Source organism: Nelumbo nucifera, chromosome 1, assembly GCF_055504915.1.
Source record: "Nelumbo nucifera cultivar China Antique chromosome 1, China Antique-T2T, whole genome shotgun sequence".
Lineage (NCBI taxonomy): Eukaryota > Viridiplantae > Streptophyta > Magnoliopsida > Proteales > Nelumbonaceae > Nelumbo > Nelumbo nucifera.
Genome location: NC_142649.1, coordinates 36,759,666 through 36,786,005, shown reverse-complemented (window position 1 = coordinate 36,786,005; position 26,340 = coordinate 36,759,666). Strand labels below are relative to the sequence as shown.

The 26,340-nt window shown below is 37.7% G+C and overlaps 2 protein-coding genes and 1 pseudogene across 5 annotated transcripts; 2 read left to right on the top strand and 1 right to left on the bottom strand.

Moving 5' to 3' along the window:
- Positions 1-4,291: 4,291 nt before the first annotated feature.
- LOC104608297 (phytolongin Phyl1.1 pseudogene) lies at positions 4,292-6,372 on the bottom strand (annotated as a pseudogene). Of its 2 annotated transcripts, none has more exons than XR_016085761.1 (2): positions 6,118-6,372; positions 4,292-5,659 (listed from the first exon to the last, which is right to left on the bottom strand). The product of XR_016085761.1 is annotated as a phytolongin Phyl1.1 pseudogene, transcript variant X1 (transcript). The 2 variants fall into 2 exon arrangements; XR_016085762.1 differs by having other exon boundaries at positions 4,292-5,614.
- A 1,071-nt stretch (positions 6,373-7,443) lies between these two features.
- LOC104608296 (alpha/beta-Hydrolases superfamily protein) lies at positions 7,444-25,774 on the top strand. Of its 2 annotated transcripts, none has more exons than XM_010274237.2 (3): positions 7,444-7,672; positions 7,964-8,267; positions 25,102-25,774. In XM_010274237.2, the coding sequence occupies exons 1-3, from the start codon at positions 7,459-7,461 to the stop codon at positions 25,631-25,633; spliced, it is 1,050 nt and encodes a 349-aa protein (XP_010272539.1). In that variant the 5' UTR covers positions 7,444-7,458; the 3' UTR covers positions 25,634-25,774. The 2 variants fall into 2 exon arrangements, with proteins under 2 accessions (XP_010272539.1, XP_010272540.1); XM_010274238.3 differs by having other exon boundaries at positions 7,490-7,672; positions 7,975-8,267.
- LOC148803122 (uncharacterized) lies at positions 10,257-24,712 on the top strand. The gene is made up of 2 exons (XM_088896437.1): positions 10,257-17,603; positions 17,894-24,712. The coding sequence occupies exons 1-2, from the start codon at positions 16,991-16,993 to the stop codon at positions 17,929-17,931; spliced, it is 651 nt and encodes a 216-aa protein (XP_088752563.1). The 5' UTR covers positions 10,257-16,990; the 3' UTR covers positions 17,932-24,712.
- Positions 25,775-26,340: the final 566 nt, after the last annotated feature.

Below are 26,340 nucleotides of genomic sequence, written 5' to 3'. Positions count from 1 at the left end.
GTCTCAGTCGCCAGGGTGAGACCCAAGGCACATGCAGTGTAGGATTAATTGAATCTTTGAACCAGACCAGATTTTCAGTATTGTCTTAGACCTTGGAGATTAATGGGCAAAACTAGAAAGTTACACCCGGCCCCTAGACTCGATTATGATACTGCACTAGGTGTTGGATTGGATTATCTTTGATGTGCCAATCAGTGAGATCCTTAGCGGGGGTCAAAGCTTGGGTATGTTGGGACAGTCTGAGAATTCATCTGAGTGGGTGATCATAGTGACAGGATCAGACCCTTTGTCGGACAAAGGTAATGATCAGGGATGCACTCTCTCTGATGGAAGAAGTGAGTGTGGTGCCTAGTTGAGTATCTAATTCAACAAAAGAGAGGGGAAATGTACCTTTAAGTAGTTTGATCAATTTTGTCCTATCATCATGATGCAGCCTAGTGGAGATGTATAGGGGTCTTTTATCTGTTTGTTGTGCGGCTAGGTTGATTTCCTCCAACGGTTCTTCCATCACATCATTAGAATCTTGCAAGTGTTTAGGTGGTGAATGGACCTCATCGTAGTATTCGATAACATCTCTAGGTCCCTCTTGTTAAGTATTCTCTCATTATCACTTTTTGTCCTTTGACATCTTAGTTTTATTATGTGATGGGTTATGTACCTTGTTCATTGCTAGTTGTGTTTAGAATGCTACATTTTCTGGATGCGATGAGAGAATCGCGATATCACCCACATTGTTTTGTTCATTATGGAGTTGTGATGAGGGCACCATGAGTTCAGCTATATTTTTTTGAGCAAAAATATTTATCAAAAAGGAAAGATTTCATTATGCTCCATGCATTCTATTTGTAACATCAGTTATGATAATTCATTCTAAAAAAAATCTCATACCTCCGACGTCACTTTCTTTGCAATGGGGACCTCATCCTCCTTATCCTTTTCCACAGTCGTGTATTAACTCTTCCTTCCCTATCTGTCATTCGGTCACCTCATTGATGTTTCCTCCTTTTCGTAGTTGATGTGCTGGCCTTTGCCTCTTCGGAGTCCCCCCCCTTCAACCTTTGCCACTTGTCTCACCATCCTCAACCAGGTCAACGTAGTAGATCGCGTCTTGTAGGTGCGTTTCTGACCTATCGAACAAGACTAGTGGCTGGGATCTAGACCCTTCTTCTTTTGCATTTTGCCTTAATGCACTGGTGGTAAGTGGATGGCACTAGTGCCAAGGCGTGCATCAGTGGTCGCCTAAGAAGGGCATGGTAGATTGTCTGTCCTGAGATTATTTGAAACTCCTACTCTATGAGGAACGTGCTGATGGCGAGAAGATGCATGAGGGATCCCTTGGTGGCGGATACCTTCCCATTGAAGTTCATGACTTCCATGGGTAGGTTATTACTATCCTCTTCTTCTATCTTCATCAGTTTTAGGGTGTAAGTAGATATTAGCTTTATGGAACTTCCCTGGTCCACCAATGATCGCGTCATCTCGTAGCCTCCTATCTTTGTTGTTATGTACAGGGGTCGATTATGCTAGGGGGTCACTGGCCAGCTTGCCCTCTACCATAAACTCAACGTTCAGGTTGCTCATGCGATGAGGTTCCAAGGGTCGTTTGAACGCCTCGACTAGTGCTCATATAACGATCCTCCGTGTCACGCCACTTGATCCCTGCTTGCTGAAGAAGTGTTGATGTTCTTTACTTTGCTCGAACCATCATGCCAACATGTCTGTAGCGATGCTGTTACAGTTCATTGCACTCACCATATTCATGCTCCCTCCTTGTTGGTGTGTTGGTAAGGGGTTGGTATCGACCTGTGTAGGCTTCCGAAGTCGTTCAACTTGACCTTTTGGACAAACAAGCGTCGTAGGGTGAAGCAATCCATGAAGTTGTGGTGCGGTGACTAGTGGTAATCACACCATCTTGGTTCGTTTCAGTCTTTCTCAGGGTTCACACTAGTGAGCATCGGGGGCAGGTTGATGACCTAATACTCCACTAGCTTGTTCATGATCATGATCACTTCGTTCTTGTTACAACCAAATGGCAGAGGGGGTGGTAGCGAACCACCAACCAGTTGTCCTTGGTTATCAGGCTGAAAGTATGGGGCGCGACCAAGTCCTATGGTATTCCGTGGCTTGCGATCAACGGTGTATGTTTCTTGTCGTTGGTATGTCAACCTAAGGCTGGCCTGCTATGACCTAGGTGCAGTGACGGTCCTTGCGGTCCTTTCAACACACTTCCATAGTTGGATAAATGTCTCGAGCTCAACATTCTCTATCCCTATCCGGTAGGCCGGGTGCATTTCCTAAATACACTATTAAAAATATTTAAATATTAAATTAATTATTTCAGTTTTTATAATTATATTTTTTAATTTTTATTAAAAATGAAAAATGATCCAAATGTAATCAATAATTTTGTCAAACTAGGCACATATATGTCTTCATACCAATGCATATCAGATCATATCCATCGACATAGTATGATACAACCAGGTAGAAAGACATATCGTACTGATACACAACTCATGGAATACATATCTAGTCATGGGCTCATGGCATATCCCATATCCATGACCATAGATACAAATACGATATGCCCCATTTCAAGAGTATCATATCGATATCATAATCCTTAGTGGTTAGAATACATTCTCAGACCTTATCAAGAAGCGAACACATGTCGATACGAGACTAACTAGTCACGGTTTCCCTGGGGCATCAGCCCCACATATGACGACCATCTTTATCGTACTCTTTTTTTTGTCTACTTTGTCTCGTGCTCCATGAGGCATGTCATTTTATCCACACGAGGAGTATTTTCACGGAGTGGTTCCTCGCGGGGCACGATTTGGTTATTAGTGAGACGATTGTTACGAGACGTATCATGATTCGGTGACGGAATTTGGTCTCATGTCTCCTTGCACGACGGTTTGTGGTGTGTTTTACCTTGCAATGCATCCTTGGCATAGTGACTCGCTAAATTGTACTCGCAGGACAGATTATGATCCAGTGAAATGATTCGCAGATCTCGCCTTATGTTGCTTCGTGAGGCAGGTCGCAAATGCTTCCTTGTCTCGTGGAATAGTTCTTTGTTCTTTTTTGCCATCTTGCGAGATGATCGGCAATTCGAAATATTCTTTGCAAGCATTAAAATATCGATACGAGCGTATCATATCATGGATACATGATACATGACAACTAGATATATATCCCATGAGTCATGTGTATCGGCACGATATGCCTCCGTATTGGGCTGTATCATGTTGTATCGAATATTGATGGATACGATCTGATATGCATATCGATACAGAGGCATATCCATGCCTAGTTTGACAAAATTGTGTATTGATTACATTTGGATTATTTTTCATCTTTAATAAAAATTAAAAAATACAATTATAAAAACTGAAATAAATAATTTAATATTTAAATTTTCTAAAAAAAATTAATAAAAACTAAAAATTATAAAAATATTTCATCTACCTTAGACGATTTATATATTTTATTTTACACATAATTATATGTTAAAAAAATGAAAACATAGTTATTATTTGAAAAAATAGAGTTACTATATAAAAGTACTAAATAAATAAATAAAATTTCCCAACAAAATTAATGAAAAACAGAAAGTATAATTATAAAAATTGAAGTAAATAATTTAAGATATAATTTCCCCAAAAAAATTAATAAAAACTGAAAAATATAAATAATTTATTTTATCTACCTTAAATGATTTATATGTTTTATTTTACAATTATATGTAAAATAAAAGCATTATATGTTAAAAATGAAAACATGTTTATTATTTAAAAAAGAGTTTTTATTTATATAAAAATACTAAATTAATAATTATTCCAAAAAAATAGTAAAAATTAAAAATTATAATTGTAAAAATTGAAAGAGTGATAATCATTGTATGATGTATGAATGTTCTAGAGTCCCGGTATTGTTTATTGTAATGTTTCTATTCATATAACCTATTGAAGCATGCATTTCTCTGTGATTTGTATGCATTTCCCTACTGTATCCAAGTGTTTCTATATTTTTGTTCATATCCATGCATTTCCAAAACGTATTCGTATCCATATCCGTATCCAACTTGTCGAATACGATACCCGATACTTGTACTTTGATCCTTAACTCTTTGCTAAATCAGCGTCTTTGCGTAATTCGAATTATTATTTTCATTGCTCTTATTGTCTATTTTGGTGAGGACTTACTTCTTTGTACTGAAACTCATGAAGATCCATAAATAGATTTCCGATGAATAGCTCAAAATTGTAAAATGTCAAAACCAAGGGAAAAAAGAACACCGAATTTCATAGCAATTGCATAGCATTATAGGCACAAAACCATGATTTTCATCTCAAAATTTATATGCACTGAATCCATGGGATAACTATACAAAGAAAGTTACAAGAATGTTAACACCTAGCTATTGGGTTGAAGTTCATACCTCAAATATAAGCATTTCCATCACTTTTATAAGAAATCCACTGAAAGATTGATGATTCATTTCTTCACAGAAATCTGAAGCTATTTGATAAATACATTCTGGCTGTAGCAGTTCCAATTTCATGATCGAATAGGAACCCAAGTTTAAGAGAGCTCTCACTTGGAAATGCAACGGAAACCACCACAAATGCTTAACCAAACGATGAATAAAACAAAGCATACAACTGCATCAACCACAATTACAATCAAGACTTTGCGGCACCACCGCCTTTCAGGATGCTGTGGACCTGTTCTAATTCTCATTGAGCTTGAATTCTTCTGCAACGAGATTGCAGAGACCGCCTTGCCTTGATGAGTAGATTCAGTGGTTGTCATACTACCCTTAATTCCCCTATCCATTGACCTCCGGTGCTCCTCAGGACAGTTGTCTCGAATGTCGACTACACGATCCTTCATTTTCCTCTCTTGCTTGCTAGACTTCCCAAGCAGGGGGGCCTTATGAGTGGCAATTTCAATTTGGGTATTACCACTGCATCCTGGAGAAGGTGGAATGCTAAGATGATGATGGGATGGGAGAACCTCAGAAATCCATCCACCATCACATTGAGATACATGCTTCAATGGTTTTGATTGAGAAACATGCTCCAATGAGGATATCAAGCGATGGATAACTGGCACAAGCTGTTCTTGTAGGCAGACAGAGTTCAAACCAGAAAAACTACTCCTTGAACCCTTCCTTGCAACCTTCTTAAACTCATCCCTGATGTGTTCTAAGAACTGAAGAGCACCTGAATTCTTGAGACCCTCATCCACTATTGTAAAGTAAACATGTTCATCCTCCATCAAGAACCCAAATGTCCTTTTAGCCATGGTCTGAAAATACCTAGAGTGGAAGGGAGGAGTTCTATCCAAACACAGAGCAGCTAAACAGTCGATCTCACGGTCACCACAACTGTAGGAATAGAGTATTCGGTTTCCCTTGGCCACACAGAAGTAATAAACAGTTTTCTGAATAGAACTCATTGAATTTTAAAACCAACTTATCTCCCCAAAACAAACTTCGGCAATCTAAATTGACTGCTGCTCACGAAGAGACCTTGGAATCATCATCAGAAACAATCATGGAATTGATACCAAATCCTCAAGAATGACGCCCAACAACCAATCCCTGTTTCAAAATTTCTGGCATGTTTTAGGGTAGAAAAAGATAAACCTGATAGAGTTTTCAAGCAGTGACATAGACGTCAAAAAGAATTCAATTAATTCATCTGCAACGATATCAAAGACCTTCAAATAATACATACTCAAAATCAGGAATAACTTCCAACTTTTTTGTCTAGGGTTCATACAAATACAAAACCTCAAAAGCGAAAAAAAAAATCCCAAAATACTCACGACAGATTCGTTTTTCTCCAAGAACAATAGATTTCAAAAATCAACGAAAACCCAACAAATTCCTCTCCCTATCTGTCAAAAGATACTAAAAGAAAACAGCATATTCCAGAATAAGTGTACGGATAATGAAGTTAACGCAAGCCTAACAGATTTCTCCAGTCAGATTCTTTACTCGATGAAAAAAGCAGAAAAAGAAAACAAACAAAATTCAAGCCCCTGATAAAATTCAAATACCAGAAGTCCAGCAGGCATTAATAATGATGAACAAGAGTTTACCTTTAATATTCTCGATCAAAAATCCACCGACAGTGAAAGATCGTTTTTTTTGACAGATAAAAACACAAAATTATATCACTAACAAATTCACGAAGTTCTTTACATCAGGAACTCCTTCAGGATAAGATCGTTGACGCCATTAAATAGAAGAGCTCAAAATTGCATGCTTTCCAAAAGAGAAATGCCTATTGAAATATGAAAGAAACAAAGAAGCAGAAGACAACAAGGAAAGAGGAGACGACAGACTTCGTTCGTCCTACTAGCTGAGAAGTTGAAAGACTTCCTCCGTTCCTCGGTCAAAGGCCCCCCGGGGTCAGTGACAATGACCACCAGGACCCTTCTACCTTTAGCAGTTACACAAAGACCCCTCCATTAACGTTCCGTCAGTTATCATCGAAACAGATTCTTATTTTTCTGTTACAAGAATTCTAAATCCCTAAATTGCCCTCTTTTGATAATTACTCTTCATAATTATTCAAACAAATTCACCCTTACGGAGTCCTCACTTCGCTCGGCTTCTAGCCTAATGGTCCAACTCCTCCGGCCTCTCGACTTGCTGTCACCCACGAAGTCCGAACATATTGCGTGTAGAGGTAAAAATCAGGTCGCGCCGTTTACAGTTTGGTACAATGGACTAAAACTCGTGGATGAAAAATTGGCTTGTGGTGTGGATCGATCCACAATTACGGGCTAACCTAACACCCTAACATGTCACGGTGCATTTGTAAATGAAATATAACATGATTAGACGATGATACGAAACATTAGAAAAAAATCTTCGATCATCTTATACTCATACCGTTCACACAACACTTTTCAATTGTGCTGAAAAGTAGGGGTGTCTACGGTTTGGTTAACAACTTTTGCAAACCGAACCAGTACCACCGGTTTTTCCTTTTCTTCAAACTGAAACTGAACCAATACCATCAGTTAACTGGCCCATCGGTTTTGGTTTTTTATATTTATAATATATATTATATAAATATATGTATAATATTATATTATAAATAATAAATGATATATAATATATTATAAATATTACAAAAAATATATAATATATAAAAAATATGTGACATATATTAAAAATATATATATATATAAAATACATATAAATATATATACCGATCGATTTGATTAACTGCATTTTTCAGTTCGGTCTAATTTTTCGGTTTTTTGGTTTTTTTTCGGTTCGGTCTAGTTTTTCGGTTGTTCATGGACACCCGGAAAGGGCTATGAGAACGGTGTTAGCGCAAATTTTGTTCCTCACTTTGGCATAGAGTGTTTGGGTTTCGCGCCAAAGTGGTAGAGCATCCGAATACCCGGTGATTCTCAACCGTTAAAATGACGAAGCATCAAAGCGTGAAAATTATAAACAAAAACGAAAATCAGCAAATATCTACGTCCTCTGCCTACTTCTCTGATTCTCTCAGTCCGTGTGGGGGAGATGAGGTCGGTGTCCGCCCTTTCCTTTCCCTTTGCTGCTCCAATAAAGATTCCTCCTCGTCGGCACTTCCTGTCATCTGCTGCTCTGCCTCGCCCTCGCTGCTTCCCTTCTGTATGTAACGTATTCTTATTATCGATTTCGTTACTTTTGTTTGTTACATTTCTTAAACACTGTACTGGAAGTGGCGTCTCTTCAGCCACTTCAAAGAATACACAAGAAAGCCTTTTGGTAGATTGCATTTGCTGGGTTAGATGTTGTGGTTATGTGGCTGAGGCTTTTATTCATACACAAGTTTTGCTTTAAGTCAAGTTTGTTTGATGCTCAAACATCCCAACAGTAGTTTTTTAGGTCGTATCTTTGGTTTTGTTGTAAAAGTTGCAGCTTTTGACTGTAACGCTTCAGTTCTTGTCCAGAGAAAATGCAAAAACAGACAACGGAGATGCTCTTATTATATAAAGGGTTTGACCTACAGAGTGTACTGCAGTAGTCAAGTGAAACTAGAAAACGGGATAGATGATGAATCCTGTGAATTGGTTAATGGGGTGGAGCTTATCTTAGGTGAGGGTGCAGACAGCGTCCGTGCTTATCTTCTCAAGGCAGTGAAGAATAATAATGGAAACGGCATACTTCTCTTGTCCGATGTTTATGGTTTCGAGGACTCATCTACGAGGGATTTTGCATACCGTGTTGCCTGCAATGGTTACAAGTATGTACTCTTACCTTTGAGCAGTGATGTTACATTTCTTCTTTATGATGACCTGTTGTTTCTGATTGAATGTCAAAGATGCAATTGCTTAGGAAGAGTTCAAGATATTCACAATGCATGGAAGATAAAGAAATGGCTAAAGGTGATCTGTTGTAGTGTGCCATCACTCAGAACTGAATGTTTGGAATGTTATTAATCTAGGAACTTATTCTGACCAAGGACCATTTGAGCTATCAATATATTTAGAGGATTTTGGGGTAAAAACACTTGGAAGAGCCATTTTCAATTTCATGATCAACCCGTGTTGGTTCTCAATACAAAAAACCAAATGTTTCACTATCTATACAGAAAATAATTCCCTTATAAGAAAAGGAAGGCATAGGAAAACACCTGATAATCCAATTAGCAATCATATCATTGGTAGCGATATGCCACTATTTTTTCTACACCTTCCTCCTTCCTTTCATGTTTCTACCTTTGCCTTTGCAACCTGAGAATCACCTGTTCAACAGAAACATTTTGACACAAATTTTCTGCAAAGGAAACTATAGTCAATTCTGTTTACTTATCCTATTAATAATACAGTAAGTCCTTGCAATCGCAGAAACTATTGTCAATTCAGTTTACTTACCCTACTAATAATAGGCTAAGCTCTTGCAATCACACAACCCCAGCCAAAGGCTAGTACGCCCTTATTAATTTAAAATCCCTTTCAACTTATACCAAAAGAAATCCATTTAACCTCCTCATCTAGAGAGATTCTAGACCAAGCAGTTTCAATAAGATCCTTAAAAAGTAGATCCTACAAAGAATTTAACCAGAGTTAGAGTCCTCATTTCAGAGTCCATATGGGATACTGATGGGTTTGTCTTAGTTTTAAAGCAATTAGAAGTTGATTTGGGTCAGTTTCTTAATCCAAATTGGAGTTTGTAATGGGGCATCCAAGTTCATAAGTTGAATCTATAAATAGAGTCGTTATAATTACAATTACAAAAGGATTGATTAGATGAAATAGAGTATGGTTTGATAAATTCTGGTTATTGCTATGAAAAATTCTCTTTTTTCTCCATTCTCCCACTTCTTTTAAGCAATCTATCTGCTTGCTGATTACTGTAACAACAAGAGTTCTTTCCCCTTCTATTTTCTCACTTATTCTTTGGTGGAAAGAAAGCTGTTTACTTGCTTCACCACACAAAGCCCTCACCAGATCTGAAATTTGTATGACCCCTATCCTGCCCTACATTACCATCTAGACTTCAATGGTATACCAATTCTCATTAGGATGATACATTGAAAAGTGGATGCCCTAAAAGCATGGTTTCAAATGTCATGACATTTCGCTAATGTCACCCGACATATGTCGATGTCGAGGCTCACCGACATGGAAATGGATGGTAATATAAAAATTACATTATTTCGGTCGACATTTCCTATATTTCATAAATGTTGACCAAATCGGTCCAAATAACCAAAAAAAAAGACAGTTTTTCCTATTATGTTGACAGGATGTCGACTAATGTACATTAATAATATAATATATTAGTATATTATATTAATATAATACAGTATATTAATATAAATTATTTCATTAATAATTTCTATTTAATATTTCAAATAAAGTTTTTATTAAAAAGAATTAACAAAAAATAAAAACAAAAGAATAAATTAATTACTTTATAATATAAAACATAAAATAATTTTCAAGTAATAAAATATTAACTAGTTAGTATTTTTAAAATATTTATTAAAATCAGAAAATGCTTATTAAATTTTATAATAAATCATATTCTAAATTTAATATATAAAATCAGAATAAATTTATTAAATTTTTATACTAAATCATAATTTATTATAAATTTAGTATTAAAAATCAAAATAAATTCGTTAAGTTTTATAAGAAATCAGAATTTATCATAATCTTAATACTACAAAAAGGAGAATCAGCTTATTAAATTTATAATAAAACATAATGTATTATAACTTTAATATTTAAAAAATCAGAATAAATGTATTTCTATTTACTAGTGTGAAATAAATATATTAGAATATAATAAATAAAAATTAAAAATAAGAAAAGAAAATATCGGATAACCTTGTAAAAACATCAAAATGCATAATAAATCAGTAAATCACCATTTACTAGTTTGTTATTGATCTTAGTTTCTTAGCTTTATATAATGGTTCGGAATAAGATAATAGTCTAGAAATATGTATTCATGCTTCTTTTATCATTTTACAAAATACCATTGCATATTTTCGCATATTTCATAATATTTCCACAATGTCTCTAATTTTTACAATATTTCCCCTCTATATGCCCTATATTTTGGTAAGCGACATTTCCATCGACATCGACATTTTAAACCTTGCCTAAAAGTTAGAAATGTAGGAAATAATAGTGGGTAGACCAACATACTAAAGACATGAATAGAGGATTTTTTTTTTATTTTTTTTTTATAATCAATACCTTGAACATCATCTCCATATCCCCTTAATGGGATTGACAATTTCAATAGCTCTTGAAAAATAACCTTGATGAATGGTATGGTGTGTGGAAGTTGTGTTTGCTATGTCCTAGTTTATATTTGCTTAGCAACAAGAACATTAGTTAAGGAATGCTTTGAAGTGAGAAATGGACAGATTGTTAGGTATCCTATCTTTAGGCACTGACCATCAGAAAGAGAGATGAAAGAATGCATCCTTTTAAAAGATTGGAGAAGAAAATTTCACTAGTATTACCAGATGTGAAATGGTGGAAAGAATGTTCTAGTGGACTATTAAGATCAATTTTCTGATTCACTGATTAGAAATCAGATTGAATGGTCTGAGATAAAGAGGTTTGGAGAAATTCAATACCTCCAAGAGTTGAAGCATTTGCTTGGCTCCTTTCTCTTGAGAGTATTCTGACATTAGTCATTGGAGAGCATCTGAAAAGAAGGGGTGTGTAATGAAGAGGCTGTTTATCTTTTCTGTGATTGTAGTGTAGCAGATTCTGTTTGGAAATTCTTTGAAGGATTGTGGAAAGATGTTTTTTTCCTTTTTTCCCCTTGAAACCGGCCAGCCTTTTCTGGCAGTAAAAAGGCAAAATTTCTGTGGGTGTGGATCCATTTGCAATCAGCAGGGGCATTTGGAGGGAGAGGAACAGAAGAACTTTTGAAGGGAAATTTGAAGATGCTAGAAGAGTTGTGGCTTATATCGGTTCTTTCATTATGGTTTGGCTGTTCACTCATCATGAACAATTTTCCTACTATTTATAAATGCATAAAATTCAGAAAATGTCTTGCTTGTTTCATTGACAAATTACCACTTTGATTGATAATCTGGTTTCTATAACAACTTATTCCTGGATAGGGACTTGGGATGATCTCCTTCCCTATTAGTATACTGCAGTTGTTAGGATGAATTGAACTTATTTTATATAATAAGACTTCCCCCTTTGGGTTCTGATGAGAGGGTGTAGACCTCCAGTTCCAATGGTGTGTTTTATTCTTTCCTCAAACAGCTAGAACCAACCGATCAAAGTAAGATGATACAAAACTTCAAGCATGTAAATATGTAATTAATGTAAAGCAAAAAGGGAGTTCAAGTTCTAAACAAGAAAGGGCATTTAACTTTTTACAAGAGGCATTTTATTGACAAAAACTTGGACAGGATGGTGCGATGTAGTCTTTTGTTTGAAGGTTAATAGAAGCTTTAAAGATGGGAATCCAATAACATCATGGAGCAAACAGAGAATAGAAAATGACCCAATATAAGTCTCATGAAATGCCTAATTATCAGTTCAGCACTTAAAACCAATTTTTCATAAAAAAAAGAAATCATATTACCCAGGTTCAACCATTTGGTAGATACTAGTAGTGATAAATTTTTTGAGTAGCCCTCACATTCATCGACTATGATTATTCAAAATCAAATATATTTCACGCTAAATAAATCCCAAAGAACACATAAGCCAGGCAAGAATTTCACATGGCTGGATGCAGTAACTCAGTAGGTAAAAAGGTGAGAATGAAAAAATAAGAAAAATAGTAATAAATTTAACACTAAATGCAAAGGGAACTACATTAATCATCCAAGAGTGGACGATTACTTAAACTAATCTACTTCTGATAAAAACAAGCAGTTTAACCATGAATTGAGAAATGATTAAACAGATAACACAGTGATTAGTTGGGGACTTCTGAAACATGGACCCCTGGATTGTTAACATGACACCGATGCTGTGAATTTTGATTCATCAATGAGAGAAATAGTTGCAGTCTCGGTTCAACTGTGGGTGGAGCCAACCTTTTGCTCGTAGACCGTGGGTGCCGTGATCTGTTATCAAGTACGACAGGACAATGTTGAGGGCTGCTTTAAACTTACGTCCCTGTCCAGCTACACAAGAGAGAGTGCTTGAAACAGAGTATTATGATTTGATGGAGAAGGAAAATAATAGGGGCAGAAACATAGTTGTCAAAGCGACAAGGTGCCCTTGGAGGCTCTCCTCACCTAATCGCCAAGTAGTTTTCTATAGCGTGTTATAAAAAACTTTTATATTCTTAATTTTTTGAGGTTATAATTATAAAATAGACATTTTTAAACTAAAATATGCATTTGTGTTTATATACTAATTTCATTTTATTATTTTCTTAATCAACACAAACATTTTATTATAAAATAGACATTTTGTGTGTTTATATATTAATCAACACAAACATTGCTAAATGCTGTATTGAACCCTCAAAGACTTCAAAACCTGAACCAATAAGCAAGGAAGAACATAAAATGTTGTCCAATCAACACATTTTCTTATTTTTCTTTACTAATTTTGTGTGTTTATATACTAATTTCTTCTTCTTCTTCTTCTTCTTCTTCCACCTTTTCTTTTCTTCTTTTCATATAACAGAAATAGTGGTTCAGCCCCTATATACATATATATATTTTTAATTTTTTTCTTTCTTCTTTTTCTTCTCATGAATATGTTGATTTTCTATACTTAAACATGAAGTTTATACTTTTCTTATGAAAATTATGGATATTTATTAAGGAAATATGATTATGGAACCTAGGGAACTACCATATGATACATGTTTTTACTTAAAAAAATCCATCGCCTAGGTGACTAGGTGCCCCCTTGTCACTTAGCCTCGCCTTGGTGCCTTGAAAACTATTGGCAGAAAGGATACCAGGGATGACGATGTGGGGAGGAGAGAAGAACAATTTGGAGAAGAGGAAGATTGGTATAAATAAGAAACAAAGAAAAAAAAGTCGTAATACAATCAAAAGTTGCTGTGAAACGACCCAAAAATGCTGAAATAAGGGGGGTGGCCGGCCTCTCCTACCGCCATTTTGTGAGTCTTTGTAGCCATCTTTGAGGGATTAGGGATGATGAACAGCATTTGAGGGATCTGAGTTCAACTTGCTACGCTTGAAGGTGCTGGTTGGATCTTGGAGCCATTGTGATGGTTATTGCCCTGCGATCTACTTTTAAAATCCTTCTCCAATGTATGCTTCCGATGAAAACCTGGATGCTATGCAAATCCCGTCTTAACCTTCATTGATCAGCCATGTCTCAGCCAGGCATTGACCTCATACACAAATAAGGAAAATAGCATGTTGGGAATCTGATACTTGGCAATCACAATATTGGAATGGGGCATGAAAAGAGATCACCAACAAGAATGAGAATTTTGGTGATGGCAGCGATGTTTGGAACTTCGAGATGGCAGTGATGGCAGCGATGTTTCACCAACAATAGCATGTTTGGAGCTTCGAGATGGCAGCAATGAGATCAAATCTCGCGATTCTGCAATGAAATAGGTTGTCCATAACCAAGAGGATTTCGGTGATGCCGTTTTAGCTATTGGGAGTCGAAGGACCCAATCGAGAGACTTGAACAGGGTCCCATGAAACTCCACCAAAATTTTCCTTCAATCATGTAGAGAGACCGGGACGAATGGGCCCTGGCCCATTAGTGTCTTTCTTATTAGTTCTTTCATGTTATGTTTTCTTATTGGGCCTTTATTCTTTTTATGTTTTCGTAAGTTTAGTGCTGATGTGGACGCCTACTTAAGGGCCTCCTTGTAATTTATGTAACTTAAGTATGTTTTATAAAAGATAAGAGTAGGGGAAAGAGGAGACATTCGAACTCCTCCTTTCTTTCTCCTTTCTTCTCCAATCTTCCTCCTTCTTCTTGCTGTCTCCTTCTCTGATTTCTTTATTCTGAAATATTCTACTGATTTTATTAGTTTTGAATCACATCTTGGTATCAGAGCAGGTCTCTCTTCCCTTTCCTTTTTTTCTTTTTTTCCCATACATCTTTTTTCTAATCGAAAGGTGTATGGAGAGATAAATTGCTGATTATTCAGAGATCTTGTTTGCCTAGTTGGTAGAGGGTTTGGAGAGTCAGAATCTGGTTGAAGATTGCCAAGAAAGTGGGACTGCAATTTTTTTTTCCCAAAACCCTACCCGACTAGAGAATTTTCAGTTACGGGTTGAAGAGGTTGTTTGGGTGTGGCGCTCAAGGCTTGGAGGGTTCCTTTTTATCTCCAAAGTTGGCGGCTGCAGTTGGAAGTCGTTTGGATAGCTCTGGTTTGAGTGGCTACATCTTATCTCTCTCCCCGGAGGCCAGGTACGGTGAAACCCTAGTTTTGGGGCTTTTGAGTGCTTGACTGACCTTAGTTAGGTCTATAAAGGTTAAAAACATTGTTTTTTGATTTTCGTTTGATTGGTGGAGCAATCTGGAAGTGAGGTGAAGCAGATCCCGGTGTCAGGGGTTGGTCCTGTAGATTCCTTTTTTATAGGAGTGACTACAATTAAACTTGATGGAACAAATTACCTTGCGTGGGCACAATCATTAAGATCCATGTCTGTAGTAGAGGTAAACTAGGGTTTCTAACGGGTAGTACGGTGATGCCGGATGAGTCTGACCCTACGTATGAGAAATGGATGCAGGATAACTACACAGTTATTGGGTGGTTGGTAAATTCTATGCAGCCCCATATAAGTCAACACTATCTACGGATGACTTCTTTCAAGGAGATTTGGGATAGTGTGACAGAGACATTCTCAGAAATTAAATGTTGCAAGGTCCTACAAACTAAAGAGTGATGTCAAGAATTTAAGACAGGGGGAGAAGAGTGTGGCTGTCTATTATTCGATGTTGAAGTTGATGTGGCTCATTGTGACACTAGCAAGTGCACTAACCGTTCAAGTAGTAAAGTAATGAATCAAGTATCGTTCCCACAAGGATTTAGGAAACAAGTATCAATACTAAATTGAGTACTTATTATCTGATCAACAATGAATCAAAACTTTATTCAAAAGCTAAAAATCCTAAACTAAAATCTATCTAAATCATTGGCCCAATTGCCTTCAAATCAGGTTAGAAGAGTAAGCAGTAAATGTCAATCTCAGAATTCAGCAATCTATCAATTTGGATCATTCGAATAAATCATGATTGAGCCTTGGTTTGGTGAAACCCCAAGGTCATGAACAACCTCTCTCAAGCGCATGTTCATCCTAGCATGAGTAATGGTTCTTCTATCTCTAGCAAGAATCTAATCCCCATGCATGCATTTTTTCAAACACTTCTAAGGCATCAATTCAAATCTGAATTGATCACCAACTGAATTGTGCAAGTTATCTCTAACCTTGCATCCAATTTAGTTCTTGAATAGTAGATCTGAATTCCTAGAGTCTCTCTCAAGCACTCTAGGAATTCCAAGCTTTAGATCCATTTGGCCAATCTGAAATTTGCAGATCTGAATTATCTTTCAAGCAATTCAGATCTTGCAATCTCAGATCTGAGTTTTGAAGGTTAATTGGCCGAATTAATCTACAATAACACCCTTATTCAAGAAACTTCAAATACAATTCATAACCATTCGAATGAATAAAAAAGAATTAGATTGCTTAACTGAAATTTTACAAGCTGAAATACATCAAGAAAGAATGGAAGGAGAAAGAAGAAAGAAAATATAACAAAGAAACTGAATTCAAATTAAAGGAGAATGAAACTACAATTGAGTTATTACAAAAGATCTTTGAATCACAAACCCCCAATTTCGAACTCACCTTCTTCTTCTTGCTTGCTTGACTTGAACTTCCTTCAGCCCTTCTTCTTCTTCTTCTTCCTTGCGCCTAGCCTTCTTCTCTTCTCTTCTCTCAAGGTGGTCGAATCTCTAAGAGTGGGAGAGCCTTCCTCTCAAGCAATTGAACACCTCTCTCCCCTCCTAGAGGCCTCCTTATATACTTTTTAAGGGGGCTCTTGCCCCTTCTTGAAGCCTCTAGAATGGGGTGTATTACACCCCTTTCTTGAACTTTTTAGAGTTCTCTTGAAAGCCTCCTAAGGGCTGCACTTAGGCTCTCTCTTAGCACATGATAGCTATGCTTTGAGCTGCACTTTTGGGCTGAGAATGGGCCTTCTTTGCTGGGCCGAATTCTACTCTTGGTTAGGCTTTCTTTTCTTGGGTTTTCTCAAGGAATCCACTTGCTATTCTTGGGCCGAAGTGCTCTCTCTTGCTTCCACAACCGGGCTGGGCTGAATTTGGTCTTTTTGAACCTTCTTGCCTTTTTCCTTCCTTTTCTTGGATTAATTACCCCTGAAACTTATTCTTAGCATTAAGCTAAATTAAGGCAAAAATTAATAAAACCGGCATAAAAATCCATGCTAAAGTCCTAAAAAATTATAGATAAATTGTAGGTTCATCAGAAGTCATTATTGGCAGGAGTTCGATGTTATGGAAGCATTTGCATGGGAAAGCACCAAAGATGCCGAAATTTTCAAGAAATTTGTGGAAAGAAACAGGGTGTTTGAGTTCCTTATAGGACTCAATCCTGAATTTGATATTACAAGGCAGAATATCTTGGCCAAGGATGATGTGTCACTTGCACAAGCATACTCTATGGTGAGAAGTGAAGAGTGCAAGCGACAAGTACAGCTACAGACCCCACCTCCTCCAGAACATTTTGCACATGCTGGAATAAAACCAAAGGGGCTGAATGAGAAAAAGGAAGTGATATGTGAATATTGCAAGAAGCCGAAACATACTGAGGATTCTTGTTGGAAGCTTCATCCAGATCTTCTTCCTGAGGGGTTCCGGAACAACAACAACTCTAAGAAGGGTGGTCAGTCTGGAAAACCCAAGAATGCAAATATTGCCACAGTGTCTGAATGTAAAGAAAAATCTATTGTGGAACAGTTGGCAACAGTGGAGGCAGAATTTGAGAGATATGGGAAATTGATAAATCACTTGGAGTCTACTATTGCATCTTCATCCTCAGGCACCCCCTCTACATCCGCTTTTGCCCATTCAAGTATTCGTGCTTCTACAAATCATGCTACAGTCTCAGGTAATCGTAGAATTCCTTGGATTATAGATTCGAGTGCATCAGATCATATGACTTGCCTACCCAACCTCTTTTGCTCATACCAGCTCCTCTCGGGTAGAAAGAAGATTTCTCTTGTCGATGGGTCTCTTGCTCCCATATTTGGCAAGGGGAATATTAAAGCCTCTGATTCACTGGTTTTATCCTCTGTCTTTCATGTTCCCAAACTTAGCACTAACCTTTTATTTGTTAGTAGTTTAACTAAATCATTGAACTGTAGCATAACTTTCTTTCCTACTTATTGTGTTTTTCAGGACTTGAAGTCTCAGACGACGATTGGGAGTGGCCATGAGGTGAATGGGATATACTTGCTGGATGTCTCTGATCAAGGTCCTGGATTACCTAGTGGAGTTGCTTTGGAGTCTGTTTTATCAGAGTCAGCTAATAGAGTCATGATATGTCATTTCAGATTTGGTCATTTGTCTTTTTCAGCTTTGAGTCATTTGTTTCCAGAAATGTTTAAGGGAATATCCCTATCGAGTCTTCATTGTGAGTCATGTGAATTTGTTAAACATTGTAGACAATCTTTTTCAGTGAGTAATAAAAGATCTGTTTCTCCTTTCCATATTGTGCACTCTAATGTGTGGGGGCCATATCATTTACCTGCTATGGGGAGCTACAAAAGTTTCATGAACTTATTCTTACCCAGTTTAACACTTGGATCAAAATATTCCGATCTGATAATGCAAAGGAATATTTTGAGAAGAGTCTCTCCTACTTTGATACCTTTGGAGTTATTCATCAGAGTTCTTGTTCCTACACTCCTCAACAAAATGGAGTGGCGGAAAGGAAAAACAGACATGTGGTTGAGGTTGCGAGGAGCCTTCTTTTTGCTTCCCATGTTCCTGTTAAATTTTGGGGTGATGTCGTTCTTACAACTACATACTTGATAAACCGAATGCCTTCTCGAATTCTAGGGTTTAAAACACCCTTTAGCTTGCTTTTTCCAAATGAAGATCTTTTTTCTCTTCCTCTCCGGGTGTTTGGGTGCACTTGCTATGTCCATGTTCACAGTCATCAAAGACATAAGTTTGAGTCTAAAGCACACAAGTGTGTCTTTTTGGGATATGCCTCCATACAGAAGGGGTATTGTTGTTTTGATCCAGTTCGTGGCACCCGCTTTGTTTTTAGAGATGTCACATTTGCAGAGTTAGTCCCTTTCTTTGGTACTTTTCTTGAGGGGGAGCATTTAGGTGAGTTGTTTGCATTGTCACCATCTATTCCTCTTCCAATTCCCATTGAATCTTCCATAGAGTCTACTCCAGTTGAGTCATCTATCCCTGCTCCCCCTCCTCCTCCTCCTACTCATCCCCCTTCTTTTCTTTCCCATCCTATTATCTAGAGGTGGTACCAGAGACATTCAAGTTGTTTCCACGCCTTCAGATGCGCCTCTTGCTCCTCCCATCACTACTGAGATAACAGGTCAGTCCTCTTCTACCACTTCGGATACCTTCCCTGACCTTGATCTCCTTATTGCCCTTCGCAAAGGCAAACGGAAATGCACAACTCATTGTATTTCCAAACACCTGTCCTACAACTTCCTTTCCCCTTTCTATTATTCTTTCCTTGCCTCTGTTTCCACACATGTAACCCCCTGGTCTGTCCCAGATGCCTTGTCCAAATCAGAATGGAGAGATGCTATGATGACTGAACTAGATGCTCTGCATAAGAACAATACCTGGGAAATTGTGGATTTGCCTGAGGGAAAAGAACCGGTTGGCTGTAAGTGGGTGTTCACTATTAAGTATCATTATGATGGTACTGTTGAGAGATATAAGGCCCGTTTTGTTGCTAAAGGATATACTCAGATGTATGGTATTGACTTCTTAGAAACTTTTGTCCTAGTAGCCAAGATGACTTCAGTTCGGGTTTTGCTATCTTTAGCTATTGCTTTTGACTGGCCTCTTCATCATTTTGATGTAAAGAATGCCTTTTTGAATGGGGACCTAAATGAAGAAGTCTATATGTCTTTACCTCTAGGGGTGTATGGGAAGGAGATGCAAAGAAAGGTTTGTAAACTGAAGAAGTCTCTTTATGGCCTTAAGCAATCTCCTAGAGCCTGGTTTGATAGATTTCGAGCTGCTTTTGTTGCTTTTGGATACACACAGACTTAGTCGGATCATACTTTGTTTGTTAAGAGGAGAGATTCCTTAGTGACCTTCCTGATTGTCTATGTTGATGATATTGTGGTTACAGGAAATGATACTCAAGAAGTTGTTCATCTCAAGAGTTTTCTTAACACTGAGTTTGAAATTAAAGATTTGGGAGAACTCAGATATTTCTTGGGAATTGAAGTTGTCAGATGTAAGGATGGTATCTTCATTTCTCAACGGAAGAATGTTCTTGATCTCCTTGCAGAGACTGGGAAACTGGGGGCTCGACCTGCTTCTACTTCTATTGATCTAAATCATAAGTTGTCAGTAACTGAAGGTGAACTATTGCCTGATAAGGGGGTGTTCCAGAGACTAGTTGGGAAGTTACTTAACCTTTGCATGACTCGGCCAGATATCTCCTATGCAGTTAGTGTAATCAGCCAGTTTATGCATTCTCCCAGAGATACAATTTAGCAGTTGCTGAGAGAGTTCTGTGCTATCTAAAAGGGACTCCAGGGAAAGGTATCTTGTTTGCTAAGCATGAACACATGAAGCTGGAAACATACACTGATGCTGATTGGGTCGGATGTATTGATGATAGGAGGTCTACTTCAGGTTACTGTGCTATGGTAGCAGGGAACATTGTATCGTGGAGGAGTAAGAAGCAGTCTGTAGTGGCAAGATCTTCAGCTGAAGCGGAATATAGGGCAATGGCACATGGAGTTTCTGAACTTCTGTGGTTGATATCACTTTTAGATGAATTGGGTATAGACTGTAAGAAGCCAATGATGTTATATTGTGACAACCAGGCTGATATCAACATTGCACACAATCCTGTTCAACATGACAAAACTAAATACATTGAGGTTGACAGGCATTTTATACGAGAGAGAGTTGCCTCATGATGAAGTTGATACTTAAGCTTGGACCTTATGCTATATTCTCTAGAGATCAGAGTCGTCAACCAAAGACTCTAATGTGAGTGCCGTAGAATCTGATCAATTAGTCAAGTCTCCAAAGGTCTAGAGAGAACAGTGAGAGAGAGAGGTGTCTTACATGGGGATTAGGAGGCTTCTTTTTTCTTATATAGATAAAAGGCTAGGGTTTTTAGAGGAACACTAGGGAGAGACCCAGGAAACTTTCCCATCGTGGGAAGGTATTTAAAATTCGTTAAGTGCTAAATAAGTAAGAGACTCGAGGTTTCACCACGTGTCCATGAGAGTTTCTTAGGATTGGGAACTCTTGTCCTTAGAGTCTGCATGTGAGCACATCTGAAGGTACAACCTCTTCTAGAAACTTGCTCGTTGCAATGTGGTCCCTCTTATGGGAATCGTTTTAGTATTTTGAGAGTGGCATCGCAAGGGTGTCTTCTGTAAGTGTGCATTTGGAGTAATATTGTTGCTACTGCAAAGGCAATGTGATGCCGTAAGAGTCGCCACAAACTTTGGTGTTACTGCACATTGTGTATTCGTGATTCTGGATCATAGACATACAGTTGTGTTTATGTTCTGGCGATGGATGTCTTTCATCACGATGGTTAACTCCATGTACTTACACCTACTTATGCAATGACTCTGAAATTTTACACAAACAAACTATAAATGTCTATCAAGCCCTATTATTAGACCCTACAGAAAAATTATAAAATGACAAAAATACCCTTGGTGTTTTATTCAGTCCAAATCCCAAGTACCATCACTATGCCATATTAGGACCTGTTGTAAGGCCTTCTTTCTAGAATAAGTCTTCAGGGGTGCTGATCGATTCATATCATCTCTCTCTGCTTGAAAGAACTCGACCTTGGCAAATTAAAAGCATGGTATCATTCATAAAGATCTGGATTGAGACAAGAAAGTCTTCAGTGGTGATCCAAGAACCCTCAGACATAGGCTTGCCTTTGTACTTGACAAGGAATTTTGATACCCTCCTGCAGCAGTAGATATTATTTTCTCATTTAAAACATCCTCTGGAATGTCATTTGGAGACGCAATAGTTGGAAACTTAGATAAATGAGTCTTAAAAGAATCTACATGTCTTTGATAAGGAGTTAAGTCCTCATCGTTGAAGATATGACTAATTCCCATGTCATCTAGCAATTGTAGAGCATAGGCATTAGAACTTATCTTCTTGATGATTTTGTAAGGACCTGCACTCTTTGAGTGAAGCTTCTTGTACACACCTTTAGGAAGATGCTCTAGTTGTATATGTGCCATAACCATGTCTCCTTCATAATTTGCCAACCGTCGATGAATATCAACTCTAGCCTTGTATAAAACATTGCTTAATGCAATTTTTCTCTTAACATCATCATGCATCTCTCTTATGTGCCTAGCAAAAGCTTCTGCTTCAATGCTAGTACATGTATTTGGTGGTAAGGTAACTAAGCCAATTGGCTGCTTAGGTTAAATACCAGTCATCACTTCAAACGGACTTCTTCCTGTGGATCTATTTACTGAGCTGTTATAAGCAAAATCAGCTATTGGAAGCACTAGATCCCATCTAGAAGTATGATCACCAACTAGACATTGTAAAAGATCTCTCAAGCTTCTATTTACTACTTCAGTCTGCCATATGTTTGTGGGTGAAACGATGTAGAGAATTTCAGCTTAGTATTGAGTAGTTTCCAAAGTGTTCCAAAAATAACTCATAAACTTGGTCTCTTGATCTGATACAATAGTAGAAGGCACTCCATGAAGTCGAACCACTTCTTTGAAAAATACAGTAGCAATATGTGAAGCATCGTGTTTTTTGTTGCAAGGTAATATATGAGTCATCTTGGAGAAATGGTCCACCACAACGTAGATTGTATTGTGACCCCTAGTAGTCTTGGGCAATCCAAGGACAAAATCCATGGGTAAATCTTGCCATGGTTCATGAGGAATAGGTAGTGGTGTACATAGCCCAGTGTTTTGCTTTTGTCCTTTGGCAAGTTGGCATGTCCTGCATTGCTTTATTATACGAACAACATCATTCTTCAAACTAGGCCAATAAAACCTATCTTCCACCATAGCAATGGTCTTATCTCTACCAAAATGACCTGCTACACCACCAACATGTAACTTCCCAATAACAAAGTCCCGTAAAGAGGTATTTAGTAGATGTAAGCAAGTATCATAAAACAGATAACCATTATGTTGTGAAAAGGAAGGATACTCATCTTGTTTCCTAGCTGATAAGTCGGTATAGATGATGCTGAAATCCTTACAACCGGCATAGTCTTGCTTTAGTTGATCAAAACCAATGACTTGGATGTTGGTTTTGCTCATCTTGCTTCCACGCCTAGTGGTAGTTCTTAGTTGAGTTCGATGTGACCCTTGAGCATAACCCTAGGCGGCACAACTAGGTTGCAAATGCTCTAAGTGGGAAGGCAATAGGTGAGATGGTGGCAGCAATCAGTGCTGTGAAGATATTTTTTTTTTTGAAGATAACTAAAAAAAATTTATTAAAACAAAAAGAAGATACAAGGAAAGGTGATAAGCAATCACTCAAAGAGAAAGAAATAAAACAAGAAAAACACCCAAGAAGATTAAAACAACAACCATCCATCCCAACCTACCCACACAAAACCAACCCCTTTACACCAAAACTCTTATAACCTACACAAAAATGATACAAATAAGATCGAAAAAACCCCAATCTTCATATCCCAAAAACCAATGTCCCTAACAGTCCCCAATCACCCATACCCAACACCCAGCTAAAAACCAAAACAACAACCCAACCCCTAATTTACTCCAACTCAATCAGTCTTCTTGTTTGAATCTTGGATGCAAGCTTCTTGTTGTCTTCTGACTGCATATGTTTTCTTACTGCCTTGTTAGGCCCAGTGCCAAATGGAGCACCTTTTAGCCTTGCAAAAGCCTTTTGACATTGCTACCTTCTGATGACTTTTCCTAACCTTCTTAGATCTGTATCTTCTAGCTGTGTTTAAGGTTCCTGTAGCTTCTTTCAACCTTGCGGCAAGTTCCTGGCCTCTATCCGGCCCTTCCACCTCCTCTAAATCTTCTTCCTTTTCCTTGGTTCCATTCTTGCATCCTCCAATCGGCTCTTTTATCCCTTGAAGGACTAAATTACTTGAGTTACATTCAACCACTGGCTCCTTTCTTCCACCGACTTAAAAGCTTCCTTTGCAAACTCCTCCCTACCTAAAAAACCTTCTTAGATCTGTATCTTCTAGCTGTGTTTAAGGTTCCTGTAGCTTCTTTCAGCTTTGCAGCAAGTTCCTGGCATCTATCCGACCCCTCCACCTCCTCCAAATCTTCTTCCTTTTCCTTTTCTCCATTCTTGCATCCTCTAATCGTCTCTTTTATCCCTTGAAGGACTAAATTACTTGAGTTACAGTCAACCACTGGCTCCTCTTTATTGTCATTCTCCCCATTTATTTCTTCCACCGACTTAAAAGCTTCCTTTGCAAACTCCTCCCCACCTAAGAAAAAAAAAAAAACCTAGAATCCTACTGACCTCCACTAGCTTATTTATCACTTTTTCAATGTCCTACTGACTTTCACTGACCTATCTCTTTGGTGAAGCCCATAGGAGTAGATACCACAGAACAGGGATCAAGTCTCATCCTGTGCAACATGGAAAAACCTATGTTCAGATGCTTCGGTTGCTCTCCATAATCCACACAGGGATCCTTCTAGCAGATCTTGCATGTGGATCTATCCTACTTAGGTTGCACAGTTGAACCTTCACTTCTATTTTATTTGCTCAAAAAAATGAAAAAAAAAACAGAAAAGCTTATCTATTTTTTTCTGTTTGATGTACATTGATCTAGTTGAGACGCCTGTGATATCCTTTTAACATCAAATGGTCTAGTGATCAGATGATTATGATTGTCAGATTGATGTGTTCTCTTAGACTTCTGACTCAAAATAAGAGATTATTTTTTATGGTAAGTTCTGGATCAATGATGGCTGCATAATTTTGCTTTGTTACAATTTGGTTCACTTGTGATCTTATAATGTGACCCTTGATAAAATTCAGGTGGATGAATAGTGTAACAGCATTATAAGTCAAAACTAAGTTGCACAATGGTGCTATGTTGTAAATAGAGGAATGCAAGTAAACAATGGGTTTATGCAACTCTTGGAATCTTCTCTCTGAAGACATGGTGGAACCCATGAAAAGACACTACAAGATAACAAGACAGTTGGACATGTATTCTCATCAGTTCCACATTTTCTGAAGTGTGAAGAAATCCAAGAACTGCATAAAACTCAATATACTATCTTATAAATATTACCTGAGGCTATCAGATCCTTGGAACATGTGATTGGATTAGCTGCATTTTCCAACAATTAGTTTCAATATATTGATCAATTGAAACCATTGCTTCCTATAAGATATACCTTCATCCATAATTGCAGTGTTCTAGTGCCAGATTTGTTTCGTGGGAATCCGTGGGTAAAAGATAAACCCCGGGATGAATATGAAAATTGGCTATCGACACAGTCACCTGACAGGATATCCAAAGATATTTCTACATCAACAAAATGGATGGCTGATGAATTTGTAGCTGCTGGAATCACAACTAAGTTTGCTATCATTGGGTTTTGCTTTGGAGGTGCCCTACTGATAAAAACGCTAGCTGACGACCATGACAAATATTTTGGGCTTGGTGTTTGCTTCTATGGGACTCGGATGAATCCATCTCTAGCATCTAATATTCAGGTTCCTGTCCTATTTGTTTCTGGAAACGAGGACCCACTTTGCCCAGTCAATACCTTAATAGATATGGAGAAGTGCATCAGTAAAGGTTCTAGGACAGTGATTTTTGAGGGTCGAGGTCATGGATTCGCCCACCGGCCAAAATCTCCAGAAGAAGATTCAGATGCAGAGACGGCATTCGTGGTCATGAGAAATTGGCTGCATGAAGGCTTAGTTGTAAATGCTAATTGAGTTCTTTTGTACGTTGTACTTTTCTCTCATCTATTTCTCAGTAACGTGTTTCTGATGATAATGTCCGTGACTTTTTGTACTTGTCATATTCTTGCTTAATGTTAAGATAGCTCTAAATCCTCTGAGCTTATTATTGTTGTATCATGTGGTGTACAAGTAAATACAACATTCACTTAGTGTCCTCTTTAAGCTAGAACAATAAGGTTTACCGCACAGTGGGAACTGCAAATTGGGATCAAAAGGTAGAAAATACCTGGATTGAATAGATTATTGTCCTTTCTCTTAGGGCCTATTTGATTTTTGGATTTTCAGAGGGGGAAAAGTTGGTCAATGGGATTTTGGTTCCAATTAACCAAGATACCCATGTTCTTTTTTTTCAGATTTATGTAAGGTTCACAGAAACCGAACAAGTGATACCTAAGGCTATGTTTGGTTTGAAGGAAAATGTAGGGAACGGAAGGGAAAGGTAAGGAAACTTTTACAAACCTTGTATTGGTTTCCCTATCTTTTCTTTCATTTCCCTACCTTTTCCTTCAAACCAAACATAGCTTAAGTGATACCCATCTTCTAGGGGGAAAGTTGCAACATTTGGATGGAACATGGCTAAAATGGTTAGTCTTGTTTATCTGAAAAATAAAAGAACATGAGTAAATAATTTCCCAAAAACGAATGGGGCATTAGAAAAAACTGCCTTTGCTGACATTCAA

Bases quoted from the DNA above. Each gene is read 5' to 3' on its own strand.
- LOC104608296 (XM_010274237.2), top strand. From the start codon at position 7,459: ATGACGAAGCATCAAAGCGTGAAAATTATAAACAAAAACGAAAATCAG. The intron at 7,673-7,963 runs GTATGTAACGTA...GTAACGCTTCAG, and splicing joins GCCCTCGCTGCTTCCCTTCT to TTCTTGTCCAGAGAAAATGC. The intron at 8,268-25,101 runs GTATGTACTCTT...CCATAATTGCAG, and splicing joins GTTGCCTGCAATGGTTACAA to TGTTCTAGTGCCAGATTTGT.
- LOC148803122 (XM_088896437.1), top strand. From the start codon at position 16,991: ATGGAAGCATTTGCATGGGAAAGCACCAAAGATGCCGAAATTTTCAAG. The intron at 17,604-17,893 runs GTAATCGTAGAA...TGTGTTTTTCAG, and splicing joins AAATCATGCTACAGTCTCAG to GACTTGAAGTCTCAGACGAC.